At 36.6% G+C, this 15,737-nt stretch overlaps 1 protein-coding gene across 2 annotated transcripts; it reads right to left on the bottom strand.

Annotated features, from left to right (window-relative positions):
* Positions 1 to 5,613: 5,613 nt before the first annotated feature.
* LOC127943429 (uncharacterized) lies at positions 5,614 to 14,794 on the bottom strand. 2 transcript variants are annotated; one of them, XM_052539907.1, is made up of 5 exons: positions 11,685 to 14,794; positions 10,973 to 11,038; positions 10,298 to 10,414; positions 9,225 to 9,503; positions 5,614 to 5,904 (listed from the first exon to the last, which is right to left on the bottom strand). In XM_052539907.1, the coding sequence occupies exon 1, from the start codon at positions 13,348 to 13,350 to the stop codon at positions 11,944 to 11,946; it is 1,407 nt and encodes a 468-aa protein (XP_052395867.1). In that variant the 5' UTR covers positions 13,351 to 14,794; the 3' UTR covers positions 5,614 to 5,904; positions 9,225 to 9,503; positions 10,298 to 10,414; positions 10,973 to 11,038; positions 11,685 to 11,943. The 2 variants fall into 2 exon arrangements, with proteins under 2 accessions (XP_052395867.1, XP_052395866.1); XM_052539906.1 differs by lacking the exon at positions 5,614 to 5,904 and having other exon boundaries at positions 8,149 to 9,503.
* Between the last annotated feature and the right edge of the window lie 943 nt (positions 14,795 to 15,737).

Here is a 15,737-nt window from a genome sequence, read left to right as displayed (position 1 = left end):
CCAGTAATGTTGAAATAGTGTTTCTGTTCAAATGAAGTGAAATCAAGCCCAAATCTGCTCAAAAGCTTGTCTCTCCAATAGAGAAAGCTGTTTCATTCAGTATTCAGTGCAAATCTTGCCAAACTGATAGATGCTTATGCCTTATGAAGTACAATGTTTTGTGCAATGCTGTAAGAGAGTTTTTAATGTGTTAGAAGTTATATACACAAAAACTTATGTTAGGACTTCAATGATCAAGACTGTCAGTTTACAGCTTTCTGAGTCCAGTAATGCTGAAATAGTACTTCTGTTCAAATGAAGTGAAATCTAGCCCAAATCTGCTCAAAAGCTTGTCTCTCTATTAGAGAAAGCTGTTTCATTCAGTATTCAGTGCAAATCTTGCCAAACTGATAGATGCTTATGCCTTATGAAGTACAATGTTTTCTGCAATGCTGTAAAACAGTTTTTAATGTGTTAGAAGTTATATACACAAAAACTAATGTTAGGACTTCAATGATCAAGACTGTCAGTTTACAGTTTTCTGAGTCCAGTAATGTTGAAATAGTGTTTCTGTTCAAATGAAGTGAAATCTAGCCCAAATCTGCTCAAAAGCTTGTCTCTCTATTAGAGAAAGCTGTTTCATTCAGTATTCAGTGCAAATCTTGCCAAACTGATAGATGCTTATGCCTTATGAAGTACAATGTTTTCTGCAATGCTGTAAGACAGTTTTTAATGTGTTAGAAGTTATATACACAAAAACTAATGTTAGGACTTCAATGATCAAGATTGTCAGTTTACAGATTTCTGAGTCCAGTAATGTTGAAATAGTGTTTCTGTTCAAATGAAGTGAAATCAAGCCCAAATCTGCTCAAAAGCTTGTCTCTCTAATAGAGAAAGCTGTTTCATTCAGTATTCAGTGCAAATCTTGCCAAACTGATAGATGCTTATGCCTTATGAAGTACAATGTTTTCTGCAATGCTGTAAGACAGTTTTTAATGTGTTAGAAGTTATATACACAAAAACTAATGTTAGGACTTCAATGATCAAGATTGTCAGTTTACAGATTTCTGAGTCCAGTAATGTTGAAATAGTGTTTCTGTTCAAATGAAGTGAAATCAAGCCCAAATCTGCTCAAAAGCTTGTCTCTCTAATAGAGAAAGCTGTTTCATTCAGTATTCAGATCAAGATTGTCAGTTTACAGCTTTCTGAGTCCAGTAATGTTGAAATAGTATTTCTGTTCAAATGAAGTGAAATCAAGCCCAAATCTGCTCAAAAGCTTGTCTCTCTAATAGAGAAAGCTGTTTCATTCAGTATTCAGTGCAAATCTTGCCAAACTGATAGATGCTTATGCCTTATGAAGTACAATGTTTTCTGCAATGCTGTAAGACAGTTTTTAATGTGTTAGAAGTTATATACACAAAAACTAATGTTAGGACTTCAATGATCAAGATTGTCAGTTTACAGCTTTCTGAGTCCAGTAATGCTGAAATAGTACTTCTGTTCAAATGAAGTGAAATCTAGCCCAAATCTGCTCAAAAGCTTGTCTCTTTATTAGAGAAAGCTGTTTCATTCAGTATTCAGTGCAAATCTTGCCAAACTGATAGATGCTTATGCCTTATGAAGTACAATGTTTTCTGCAATGCTGTAAGACAGTTTTTAATGTGTTAGAAGTTATATACACAAAAACTAATGTTAGGACTTCAATGATCAAGATTGTCAGTTTACAGCTTTCTGAGTCCAGTAATGTTGAAATAGTGTTTCTGTTCAAATGAAGTGAAATCAAGCCCAAATCTGCTCAAAAGCTTGTCTCTCTAATAGAGAAAGCTGTTTCATTCAGTATTCAGTGCAAATCTTGCCAAACTGATAGATGCTTATGCCTTATGAAGTACAATGTTTTCTGCAATGCTGTAAGACAGTTTTTAATGTGTTAGAAGTTATATGCACAAAAACTTATGTTAGGACTTCAATGATCAAGATTGTCAGTTTACAGCTTTCTGAGTCCAGTAATGCTGAAATAGTACTTCTGTTCAAATGAAGTGAAATCAAGCCCAAATCTGCTCAAAAGCTTGTCTCTCTATTAGAGAAAGCTGTTTCATTCAGTATTCAGTGCAAATCTTGCCAAACTGATAGATGCTTATGCCTTATGAAGTACAATGTTTTCTGCAATGCTGTAAAACAGTTTTTAATGTGTTAGAAGTTATATACACAAAAACTAATGTTAGGACTTCAATGATCAAGACTGTCAGTTTACAGCTTTCTGAGTCCAGTAATGTTGAAATAGTGTTTCTGTTCAAATGAAGTGAAATCAAGCCCAAATCTGCTAAAAAGCTTGTCTCTCTAATAGAGAAAGCTGTTTCATTCAGTATTCAGTGCAAATCTTGCCAAACTGATAGATGCTTATGCCTTATGAAGTACAATGTTTTCTGCAATGCTGTAAAACAGTTTTTAATGTGTTAGAAGTTATATACATAAAAACTAATGTTAGGACTTCAATGATCAAGACTGTCAGTTTACAGCTTTCTGAGTCCAGTAATGTTGAAATAGTGTTTCTGTTCAAATGAAGTGAAATCAAGCCCAAATCTGCTAAAAAGCTTGTCTCTCTAATAGAGAAAGCTGTTTCATTCAGTATTCAGTGCAAATCTTGCCAAACTGATAGATGCTTATGCCTTATGAAGTACAATGTTTTCTGCAATGCTGTAAGACAGTTTTTAATGTGTTAGAAGTTATATACACAAAAACTAATGTTAGGACTTCAATGATCAAGATTGTCAGTTTACAGCTTTCTGAGTCCAGTAATGCTGAAATAGTACTTCTGTTCAAATGAAGTGAAATCTAGCCCAAATCTGCTCAAAAGCTTGTCTCTCTATTAGAGAAAGCTGTTTCATTCAGTATTCAGTGCAAATCTTGCCAAACTGATAGATGCTTATGCCTTATGAAGTACAATGTTTTCTGCAATGCTGTAAAACAGTTTTTAATGTGTTAGAAGTTATATACACAAAAACTAATGTTAGGACTTCAATGATCAAGATTGTCAGTTTACAGCTTTCTGAGTCCAGTAACGTTGAAATAGTGTTTCTGTTCAAATGAAGTGAAATCAAGCCCAAGTCTGCTCAAAAGCTTGTCTCTCTATTAGAGAAAGCTGTTTCATTCAGTATTCAGTGCAAATCTTGCCAAACTGATAGATGCTTATGCCTTATGAAGTACAATGTTTTCTGCAATGCTGTAAGACAGTTTTTAATGTGTTAGAAGTTATATACACAAAAACTAATGTTAGGACTTCAATGATCAAGATTGTCAGTTTACAGCTTTCTGAGTCCAGTAATGTTGAAATAGTGTTTCTGTTCAAATGAAGTGAAATCAAGCCCAAATCTGCTCAAAAGCTTGTCTCTCCAATAGAGAAAGCTGTTTCATTCAGTATTCAGTGCAAATCTTGCCAAACTGATAGATGCTCATGCCTTATGAAGTACAATGTTTTCTGCAATGCTGTAAGACAGTTTTTAATGTGTTAGAAGTTATATTCACAAAAACTAATGTTAGGACTTCAATGATCAAGATTGTCAGTTCACAGCTTTCTGAGTCCAGTAATGCTGAAATAGTACTTCTGTTCAAATGAAGTGAAATCTAGCCCAAATCTGCTCAAAAGCTTGTCTCTCTATTAGAGAAAGCTGTTTCATTCAGTATTCAGTGCAAATCTTGCCAAACTGATAGATGCTTATGCCTTATGAAGTACAATGTTTTCTGCAATGCTGTAAGACAGTTTTTAATGTGTTAGACGTTATATACACAAAAACTAATGTTAGGACTTCAATGATCAAGATTGTCAGTTTACAGCTTTCTGAGTCCAGTAATGTTGAAATAGTATTTCTGTTCAAATGAAGTGAAATCAAGCCCAAATCTGCTCAAAAGCTTGTCTCTCTAATAGAGAAAGCTGTTTCATTCAGTATTCAGTGCAAATCTTGCCAAACTGATAGATGCTTATGCCTTATGAAGTACAATGTTTTCTGCAATGCTGTAAGACAGTTTTTAATGTGTTAGAAGTTATATACACAAAGACTAATGTTAGGACTTCAATGATCAAGATTGTCAGTTTACAGCTTTCTGAGTCCAGAAATGTTGAAATAGTGTTTCTGTTCAAATGAAGTGAAATCAAGCCCAAATCTGCTCAAAAGCTTGTCTCTATATTAGAGAAAGCTGTTGCATTCAGTATTCAGTGCAAATCTTGCCAAACTGATAGATGCTTATGCCTTATGAAGTACAATGTTTTCTGCAATGCTGTAAGACAGTTTTTAATGTGTTAGAAGTTATATACACAAAAACTAATGTTAGGACTTCAATGATCAAGATTGTCAGTTTACAGCTTTCTGAGTCCAGTAATGTTGAAATAGTGTTTCTGTTCAAATGAAGTGAAATCAAGCCCAAATCTGCTCAAAAGCTTGTCTCTATATTAGAGAAAGCTGTTGCATTCAGTATTCAGTGCAAATCTTGCCAAACTGATAGATGCTTATGCCTTATGAAGTACAATGTTTTCTGCAATGCTGTAAGACAGTTTTTAATGTGTTAGAAGTTATATACACAAAAACTAATGTTAGGACTTCAATGATCAAGATTGTCAGTTTACAGCTTTCTGAGTCCAGTAATGTTGAAATAGTGTTTCTGTTCAAATGAAGTGAAATCAAGCCCAAATCTGCTCAAAAGCTTGTCTCTCTAATAGAGAAAGCTGTTTCATTCAGTATTCAGTGCAAATCTTGCCAAACTGATAGATGCTTATGCCTTATGAAGTACAATGTTTTCTGCAATGCTGTAAAACAGTTTTTAATGTGTTAGAAGTTATATACACAAAAACTAATGTTAGGACTTCAATGATCAAGATTGTCAGTTTACAGCTTTCTGAGTCCAGTAATGTTGAAATAGTGTTTCTGTTCAAATGAAGTGAAATCAAGCCCAAATCTGCTCAAAAGCTTGTCTCTCCAATAGAGAAAGCTGTTTCATTCAGTATTCAGTGCAAATCTTGCCAAACTGATAGATGCTTATGCCATATGAAATACAATGTTTTCTGCAATGCTGTAAGACAGTTTTTAATGTGTTAGAAGTTATATGCACAAAAACTTATGTTAGGACTTCAATGATCAAGATTGTCAGTTTACAGCTTTCTGAGTCCAGTAATGCTGAAATAGTACTTCTGTTCAAATGAAGTGAAATCTAGCCCAAATCTGCTCAAAAGCTTGTCTCTCTATTAGAGAAAGCTGTTTCATTCAGTATTCAGTGCAAATCTTGCCAAACTGATAGATGCTTATGCCTTATGAAATACAATGTTTTCTGCAATGCTGTAAAACAGTTTTAATGTGTTAGAAGTTATATACACAAAAACTAATGTTAGGACTTCAATGATCAAGATTGTCAGTTTACAGCTTTCTGAGTCCAGTAATGTTGAAATAGTGTTTCTGTTCAAATGAAGTGAAATCAAGCCCAAATCTGCTCAAAAGCTTGTCTCTCCAATAGAGAAAGCTGTTTCATTCAGTATTCAGTGCAAATCTTGCCAAACTGATAGATGCTTATGCCTTATGAAGTACAATGTTTTCTGCAATGCTGTAAAACAGTTTTTAATGTGTTAGAAGTTATATACACAAAAACTAATCAATCAATCAATCACCTTTATTTATATAGTGCTTTAAACAAAATACATTGCGCCAAAGCACTGAACAACATTCATTTGGAAAACAGTGTCTCAATAATGCAAAATGATAGTTAAAGGCAGTTCATCATTGAATTCATTGATGTCATCTCTGTTCAGTTGAAATAGTGTCTGTTTTAATTTGCAATCAAGTCAACGATATCGCTGTAGATGAAGTGACCCCAACTAAGCAAGCCAGAGGCGACAGCGGCAAGGAACCGAAACTCCATCGGTGACAGAATGGAGAAAAAAACCTTGGGAGAAACCAGGCTCAGTTGGGGTGCCAGTTCTCCTCTGACCAGACGAAACCAGTAGTTCAATTCCAGGCTGCAGCAAAGTCAGATTGTGCAGAAGAATCATCTGTTTCCTGTGGTCTTGTCCTGGTGCTCCTCTGAGACAAGGTCTTTACAGGGGATCTGTATCTGGGGCTCTAGTTGTCCTGGTCTCCGCTGTCTTTCAGGGCAGTAGAGGTCCTTTCTAGGTGCTGATCCACCATCTGGTCTGGATACGTACTGGATCTGGGTGACTGCAGTGACCCTCTGATCTGGACACAGACTGGATCTGGTGGCCACGGTGACCTCGGAACAAGAGAGAAACAGACAAATATTAGCGTAGATGCCATTCTTCTAATGATGTAGAAAGTACGGTGTTATGTGAAGTGTTCCGGTTCCAGTTTACCTAATTAATGCAGCCTAAAAATCCTTTAACGGATTTGGATATTAAAAGCATATTAGTATGTTATGTGTATGCCAGGTTAAAGAGATGGGTCTTTAATCTAGATTTAAACTGCAAGAGTGTGTCTGCCTCCCGAACAATGTTAGGTAGGTTATTCCAGAGTTTAGGCGCCAAATAGGAAAAGGATCTGCCGCCCGCAGTTGATTTTGATATTCTAGGTATTATCAAATTGCCTGAGTTTTGAGAACGTAGCGGACGTAGAGGAGTATAATGTAAAAGGAGCTCATTCAAATACTGAGGTGCTAAACCATTCAGGGCTTTATAAGTAATAAGCAATATTTTAAAATCTATACGATGTTTGATAGGGAGCCAGTGCAGTGTGGACAGGACCGGGCTAATATGGTCATACTTCCTGGTTCTAGTAAGAACTCTTGCTGCTGCATTTTGGACTAGCTGTAGTTTGTTTACCAAGCGTGCAGAACAACCACCCAATAAAGCATTACAGTAGTCTAACCTTGAAGTCATAAATGCATGGATTAACATTTCTGCATTTGACATTGAGAGCATAGGCCGTAATTTAGATATATTTTTGAGATGGAAAAATGCAGTTTTACAAATGCTAGAAACGTGGCTTTCTAAGGAAAGATTGCGATCAAGTAGCACACCTAGGTTCCTAACTGATGACGAAGAATTGACAGAGCAACCATCAAGTCTTAGACAGTGTTCTAGGTTATTACAAGTAGAGTTTTTAGGCCCTATGATTAACACCTCTGTTTTTTCTGAATTTAGCAGTAAGAAATTACTCGTCATCCAATTTTTTATATCGACTATGCATTCCATTAGTTTTTCAAATTGGTGTGTTTCACCGGGCTGCGAGGAAATATAGAGCTGCGTATCATCAGCATAACAGTGAAAGCTAACACCATGTTTCCTGATGATATCTCCCAAGGGTAACATATAAAGCGTGAAGAGTAGCGGCCCTAGAACTGAGCCTTGAGGTACTCCATACTGCACTTGTGATCGATATGATACATCTTCATTCACTGCTACGAACTGATGGCGGTCATATAAGTACGATTTAAACCATGCTAATGCACTTCCACTGATGCCAACAAAGTGTTCAAGTCTATGCAAAAGAATGTTGTGGTCAATTGTGTCAAACGCAGCACTAAGATCCAATAAAACTAATAGAGAGATATTCCCACGATCAGATGATAAGAGCAGATCATTTGTAACTCTAAGGAGAGCAGTTTCAGTACTATGATACGGTCTAAATCCTGACTGGAAATCCTCACATATACCATTTTTCTCTAAGAAGGAATATAATTGTGAGGATACCACCTTTTCTAGTATCTTGGACAGAAAAGGGAGATTCGAGATTGGTCTATAATTAACTAGTTCTCTGGGGTCAAGTTGTGGCTTTTTAATGAGAGGCTTAATAACAGCCAGTTTGAAGGTTTTGGGGACATGTCCTAATAACAATGAGGAATTAATAATAGTCAGAAGAGGACCTATGACTTCTGGAAGCACCTCTTTTAAGAGCTTACACTCTAAAAATGGCTGGGTTAAAAATAACCCAATTGGCAACCCAGCACTGGGTAAATATTGGACAGAACACATGCTGGGTTAAAGTAACCCAGCATGCTGGTTTACACATTTTAACCCAGCATGCTGGGTTATTTAGAAAACCCAAGTTGGAGTCATTTTTACCATTTGTGGGTTTGCATTTTTATGATTCTGGGTTATTCTTGCTGGGTTATTCTCATAATTTCACTTTTGCTTAACAAAGCAATCATGGATTAATAAATAATGAAGAATACAGGTTATTTAGACTGTTAAAAAATATTTTTAATGCCATCTGACATTCAAAATTTTTTTACCAATGACAAACAACATGGAATTTTCCCTTTTTTTGTTTCCAGCAAATGCAAAATAAATAAATAAAAATCACAGAAATACAGTTGCAATAAATAAGAAAATTATTTCTGAATGACCTGTGTCTAGCTGTTTAACTATTACATTTTGAGATTTTTAGCTATTTAAATACACAGTGAAATGACATTGACAATTAACATTTTTAAATTTAAATGTAAAATCATTTAAAGATGTCCTTAAATTTATATCAAGTATATAAAGACTCCTACGTAGGTAGATGTGCACTGCTTAGGGTAGTTCAACATATAGTTCACCCAAAAATGAAAATTCTGTCATTTATTACTCAACTTCATGTCGTTACAAACCCGTAAGCCCTTCGTTCATCTTCAGAACACAAGTTAAGATATTTTCGTTGATATTCGAGAGCTTTCAGACCAGGGTGAATAATTAGTGACAATTTTCATTTTTGGGTGAACTATTGTCAAACACTTAAGCTCTGAAGCAAAGATCTACACCTCAGAGCAGTGTACTCCATTATAGAGCCTGTCTATGGAAGGACAATTTTCAAAAGGAATTGCTAATTATATTTTCAATTGCGTTTTCCACATTTGGATTGTGACAAATTGTGACAATCCAAACACAATTGCAAATCTTGAACAAAAACACTGTTTCAAAAACACTGAACAAAAATTACGGTTTCAGTTTAGTGACTGCCAAATTTCAAATGGAAAAACAAAGTCAGTTTGTAGCTGTATTTTCCATGTATTATGAGTAATAAGCCTGTCATATCGATCAAATACTGCATCATAGCAGCTTTACAGTATTGAATAGGAAAATAGTGTGTAATAATGCAAAGGGACAAAAGTAAACACTCAGTTTTCAGTTAAAGTCAATTCGTCATTGATTCAGTGATGTATCGTCCCTCTGTGCAATCAAGTGGATGATATCGCTTGATATTAATTGTCCCCAACTAAAGAAAAACAAGGAACAAAAACTCCATCGTTGACAGAATGGAGAAAAAAACCTTGGGAGAAACCAGGCTCAGTTGGGGTTCAGTTCTCCTCTGACCAGACGAAACCAGTAGTTCAATTCCAGGCTGCAGCAAAGTCAGATTGTGCAGAAGAATCATCTGTTTCCTGTGGTCTTGTCCTGGTGCTCCTCTGAGACAAGGTCTTTACAGGGGATCTGTATCTGGGCTCTAGTTGTCCTGGTCTCCGCTGTCTTTCAGGGATGTAGAGGTCCTTTCTAGATGATGATCTCCATCTGGTCTGGATACGTACTGGATACGGGTGGCTACGGTGACCTTGGAATAAAAGAGAAACAGACTAATGTTAGCATAGATGCAACATAAGAACAAGTACATGAGGTTTTATGAATTACCATGTCTGTTTTTTCACTGTGTCGCACATGTTACCTGCCAAAACTCAAATGGAATTTTTAGCATCTGAATTTCCAATGCCTCACATTGAAAACTGTCAATTTTTGTCAGAGGTGGGACCATACTATGGAGAGTGTTTGTATTGGGAGGTGACGTCACTCAAAGACAACTGTGCAAAATTCTTTGAACGATGGAGGTTAAGGCACTACTAAAGGCAGCTGCCGCTCCGAGAGATGCGTGTTAAAGAACAGACAGTGCAACCCGGATCTCCCTATATTCTTGGCACCTCACACAATAAATAATTCTGTCATTTTACCCCAAATGCAGCTACTATCCCCTGCTAACAGTTAGATCCACATGGTACTATTGGTCAATATTCATCATTAACCAAATGCTTTTCACCGGAGGCATAAAATATAGGGTAATATGCAACTAGGTAAATAAGAGTAGAACTGCAATGTTGTTTGCTGACGTGCATCAGAGTGCAAACAGTGAGAGATTTGGGGTAAAAACTACAAAATATCTCCCAATACAAACATGCCCCATAGTATAGTCCCACCCTTGACACAAATTGACAGCTTTCTGTGTAAGGCATCTGAAATACAAATGCTTTTCAATTGAGTTTGGACTATTTCACAATGTATATGTCCACATGTGGAAAAATACAATTAAATATACAATTTGCAATTCCTTTTGAAAATAGTTCAGAATATCCTTACCTGTCCATTGATTATGATCAATGCCTGAGAGATCTGCTGGCATTTTTAAATCGCCACGACAACTGGATGGGGTTTTGTGGACTCTGCTCAGTTAAGGAATTTCATGTTTGTTCCAACCTTTAAAATAAAGTTGAAAAAAAAAGAAAAAATACAAATTGTTTTAATAACAGTGATTCAGTTCAATTAACTGTGTGAAGTTAATCATGAAATTGACCCATCATGATTATGAGTTAAATTCACCTATGAGTTGGTCTACAGAAGCAGAATATGATATAGTGATTGGCTGAAAGGTGTGCTTTCAAACTGTCTAATCAATGGGATGTTCCAGTTATTATAAATCACAGTTTTATGTTAATATGCTGGCTATGACTATATCAAACACACACAGTCACTGGCACAGATAAGGGAGATCACACTGCATGTGCGCACACAGACATTTCTATGACAAGTCACGTAGGTAAAACAGTCCATATATAAAAACTTATAGATGTAGCAAAGTGATAAGGACAAGTCAAAAACACGATCTGGAAAATTAATAAATTAGGTACATTCTGGTGCAGCTTTAACTATAGCACGAAATAAAAATATATGTGCGTTTAAGTTACGTGAGGGTTAACGTTAGTTGATTATCACAGACAAACAATTATGTAAAATGTATAATAAACAAGAACTTACCGTTAGACGCCTCAATAAGACTGCACTCGACCAGTTTTTCTCTCACAAATGTATCCATGCGCTTTTCTGACAGGAAAAAAAAAACACATTTTGAATTATAATTTGTATGTAAAAAGACTTTATAAACCACAAAAGCATCAAATCACTTCACTAACGCGGCCAGCGTCACTCGCTGTGCGTGCGCGTACTTTGAAATGCCCTGAGACGTCGATTCTTTTCCGGGAATCACTTTGTTCGAGAATTACTGAACCGGTTTACTTGAACTGGGTCGTCGGTTCTTTTAGACCTGCGGTCCGACTATATTGTACGTAATTTGTATGATTTAAATGTCGATATGGACAACTGCAGGCGTTTACATTAGAGCAGAAAGTCGTATTCACTTTTTGAACTCATTTGACTCACTTAAATATCAAATTCGCTTTTCAGTGTCAGAAACTACTTTTTCCTCTATTTTCACAGGTATTCGCATATTTCAGCCATCAGTCACTTTCTGAAACCTAATAAAACTTTATTAATCTGTCGTCTCAGATAACGTTACCTTAACACGGTTATGCGAGTCGCGTAAGGTAGGTTGGCCGTTTGAGGTAAACTGTTCATCATTTAACGTAAATAATGTTGGCCTGTAGACGTTTAACAGTATTGTTGCTGCAAAAAAAAGTTATAATTCTGCCAATTTAAAATAATTATTATTGAAAACATTAAATAAACTTACCTTAAAACAGTTGAAAGCCGTGGCTTTGCCCCGTTGTTCTTCCAAAGTGACAGTTGGGGAGCGATTTAAACATCTTCAAGGCGCGTTAAATAACCCAGCGCTGGCCTGAAACAACCCAGCGACGCAACCCAGCAGGTTTAACCCAACACCTGGTAAATTGAAACTACCCAAAAGTGTTTAAAAAGAAATTAAATAACCCAACAAAATGACCCAACAGACTCAACCCAGCATTTTGGGTTAAAAAATAACCCAGCCGTTTTTAGAGTGTAGATGGTATAGGGTCTAACATACATGTTGTAAGTTTAGATGATTTAACAAGTTTATACAATTCTTCCTCTCCTATAGTAGAGAATGAGTGGAACTGTTCCTCAGGGGGTCTATAGTGCACTGTCTGATGCGAAACTGTAGCTGACGGCTGAATGGTTGCAATTTTATCTCTAATAGTATCGATTTTAGAAGTAAAGTAGTTCATAAAGTCATTACTGCTGTGGTGTTGGGAAATGTCAACACTTGTTGAGGCTTTATTTTTCGTTAATTTAGCCACTGTATTGAATAAATACCTGGGGTTATGTTTGTTTTCTTCTAAAAGAGAAGAAAAGTAATCAGATCTAACAGTTTTTAATGCTTTTCGGTAGGATATGCTACTTTCCCGCCAAGCAATACGAAATACCTCTAGTTTTGTTTTCCTCCAGCTGCGCTCCATTTTTCGGGCTGCTCTCTTTAGGGTGCGAGTATGCTCATTATACCATGGTGTCAAACTGTTTTCCTTAACCTTTCTTAAGCGTAAAGGAGCAACTGTATTTAAAGTGCTAGAAAAGAGAGAGTCCATAGTTTCTGTTACATCATCAAGTTGTTCTGAGGTTTTGGATATGCTAAGGAATTCGGATACATCAGGAAGATAACTTAAAAAGCAGTCTTTTGTGGTAGAAGTGATGGTTCTTCGATACTTGTAACAAGAAGTAGAATTTACAATTTTGGCTATATGAAGTTTACACAGAACTAAATAATGATCTGAGATATCATCACTTGGCTGAATAATTTCAACACTATCAACATCAATTCCATGTGACAGTATTAAATCTAGAGTATGATTTCGACAATGAGTAGGTCCTGAAACGTGTTGTCTAACACCAATAGAGTTCAGAATGTCTATAAATGCTGATCCCAATACATCTTTTTCATTATCGACATGGATATTAAAATCACCAACTATTAAGACTTTATCTGCAGCCAGAACTAACTCGGATGTAAAATCACCAAACTCTTTAATAAAGTCTGTATGGTGCCCTGGTGGCCTGTATACAGTAGCCAGTACAAACATAACAGGGGATTTATCATTAACATTGGTTTCTCTGGATAATGTTATATGAAGCACCATTACTTCAAACGAGTTATACTTGAAGCCTGCCCTCTGAGAAATCCTGAAAACGTTATTATAAATTGAAGCAACACCTCCCCCTTTGCCTTTTAGACGCGGCTCGTGTTTATAACAATAATCTTGGGGGGTGGACTCATTTAAAATAATGTAATCATCAGGTTTTAGCCAGGTTTCTGTCAAGCAGAGCACATCTATATTATGATCAGTTATCATATTATTTACAAAAAGTGTTTTCGTAGAAATGGATCTGATATTCAATAAGCCAATCTTTATCATTTGTTTATCCATATTGCATTTGTTTTTTATTTGTTGAACCTCAATTAAATTGTTAACCTTAACTTGGTTTGGACGTTTTTTGTATTTTCTAGTTCGTGGAACAGACACAGTCTCTATAGTGTGATATCTAGGTGAAAGAGTCTCTATGTGCTGAGAATTAACTGACCTCTGTGACGGGAGGCAGCTAGCAGACGGTCGGTTTAGCCAGTCTGTCTGCTTCCTGACCTGGGCCCCAGTTAGTCAAGTATAAACACTAAGACTATTTGCCATATTTCTAGAGAGAAGAGCAGCTCCACCCCGGGAGGGATGAAGACCATCTCTTTTAAACAGGTCAGGTCTGCCCCAAAAGCTCGTCCAATTGTCTATGAAACCTATGTTATTCTGTGGGCACCACTTAGACATCCAGCCATTGAGTGATGACAATCTGCTATGCATCTCATCACCACGGTAAGCAGGGAGGGGACCAGAGCATATTACAGTGTCTGACATCGTGCTTGCAAGTTCACACACCTCTTTAAAGTTATTTTTAGTGATCTCCGACTGGCGAAGTCGAACATCATTAGCGCCGGCATGAATAACAATCTTACTGTATTTACGTTTAGCATTAGCCAGCACTTTTAAATTTGCCAAGATGTCAGGCGCTCTGGCTCCCGGTGAACATTTGACTATGGTGGCTGGTGTCTCTATATTCACGTTCCGTACAATAGAATCGCCAATAACTAGAGCACTTTCATCAGGTTTCTCAGTGGGTGCATCACTGAGTGGGGAGAACCTGTTTAATGTTTTGATCGGAACAGAAGAGCGGTGTTTTGACCCACGACTACGCTGCCTCACCGTCACCCAGTTGCCCTGCTGCAGGGGCTCTGCTGGAACCGGACAATGTACAGGAATCCCTGAGCTAGACGCATCCAAAGCCATATCTAGAGCCCTAACATTCTTACTGTCCTCAATTAAAGTTTGGATGCGTGTCTCTAATTCTGAAATCTTCTCTGTCAGCCTAACTGTTTCCCTGCATTTATCACATGTGAATCCCTCATCAGCGACAGAGATAGATAAACTGTACATGTGGCAAGAGGTGCAAATAACAATTGTAGGAGAAGCCATTACTCACCGTGCTTGATGAAATATTCTTACTGCGGTTGTTTGATGAACTTGTGGAAAACTGCAGCGTGAGAGAGGAGAGGAGAGGAGAAAAGAAAACGCTAATGACAAGCTAACGAGTGCTAACGCTTTGCAGGTGTGCTGCAGTCACGGAAGAGTGAACGATCAAAGTTAATCTGATAAGATTGATCGGTAGTATCAGAAATATGGTGTGAATTAAGTTATATTTTACAATTAAAAAAACAAACAAACAGACAGTGATAGTAAGAAAGATTATAGAGAAAAAATATAAAATAAAAACAGCTACATGGAGCTATGATTAGCTACAGAAGGCCAACAGGAAGTAGAGAAAACACTGTCCTAATGTTAGGACTTCAATGATCAAGACTGTCAGTTTACAGCTTTCTGAGTCCAGTAATGTTGAAATAGTGTTTCTGTTCAAATGAAGTGAAATCAAGCCCAAATCTGCTAAAAAGCTTGTCTCTCTAATAGAGAAAGCTGTTTCATTCAGTATTCAGTGCAAATCTTGCCAGACTGATAGATGCTTATGCCATATGAAATACAATGTTTTCTGCAATGCTGTAAGACAGTTTTTAATGTGTTAGAAGTTATATGCACAAAAACTAATGTTAGGACTTCAATGATCAAGATTGTCAGTTTACAGCTTTCTGAGTCCAGTAATGCTGAAATAGTACTTCTGTTCAAATGAAGTGAAATCAAGCCCAAATCTGCTCAAAAGCTTGTCTCTCTAATAGAGAAAGCTGTTTCATTCAGTATTCAGTGCAAATCTTGCCAAACTGATAGATGCTTATGCCTTATGAAGTACAATGTTTTCTGCAATGCTGTAAGACAGTTTTTAATGTGTTAGAAGTTATATGCACAAAAACTTATGTTAGGACTTCAATGATCAAGATTGTCAGTTTACAGCTTTCTGAGTCCAGTAATGCTGAAATAGTACTTCTGTTCAAATGAAGTGAAATCTAGCCCAAATCTGCTCAAAAGCTTGTCTCTCTATTAGAGAAAGCTGTTTCATTCAGTATTCAGTGCAAATCTTGCCAAACTGATAGATGCTTATGCCTTATGAAGTACAATGTTTTCTGCAATGCTGTAAAACAGTTTTTAATGTGTTAGAAGTTATATACACAAAAACTAATGTTAGGACTTCAATGATCAAGATTGTCAGTTTACAGCTTTCTGAGTCCAGTAACGTTGAAATAGTGTTTCTGTTCAAATGAAGTGAAATCAAGCCCAAATCTGCCCAAAAGCTTGTCTCTCCAATAGAGAAAGCTGTTTCATTC

Source organism: Carassius gibelio, chromosome A22 (assembly GCF_023724105.1).
Source record: "Carassius gibelio isolate Cgi1373 ecotype wild population from Czech Republic chromosome A22, carGib1.2-hapl.c, whole genome shotgun sequence".
NCBI lineage: Eukaryota > Metazoa > Chordata > Actinopteri > Cypriniformes > Cyprinidae > Carassius > Carassius gibelio.
The sequence above is the reverse complement of the archived record's forward strand: the minus strand, read 5'-3'. Positions and strand labels throughout refer to the sequence as shown.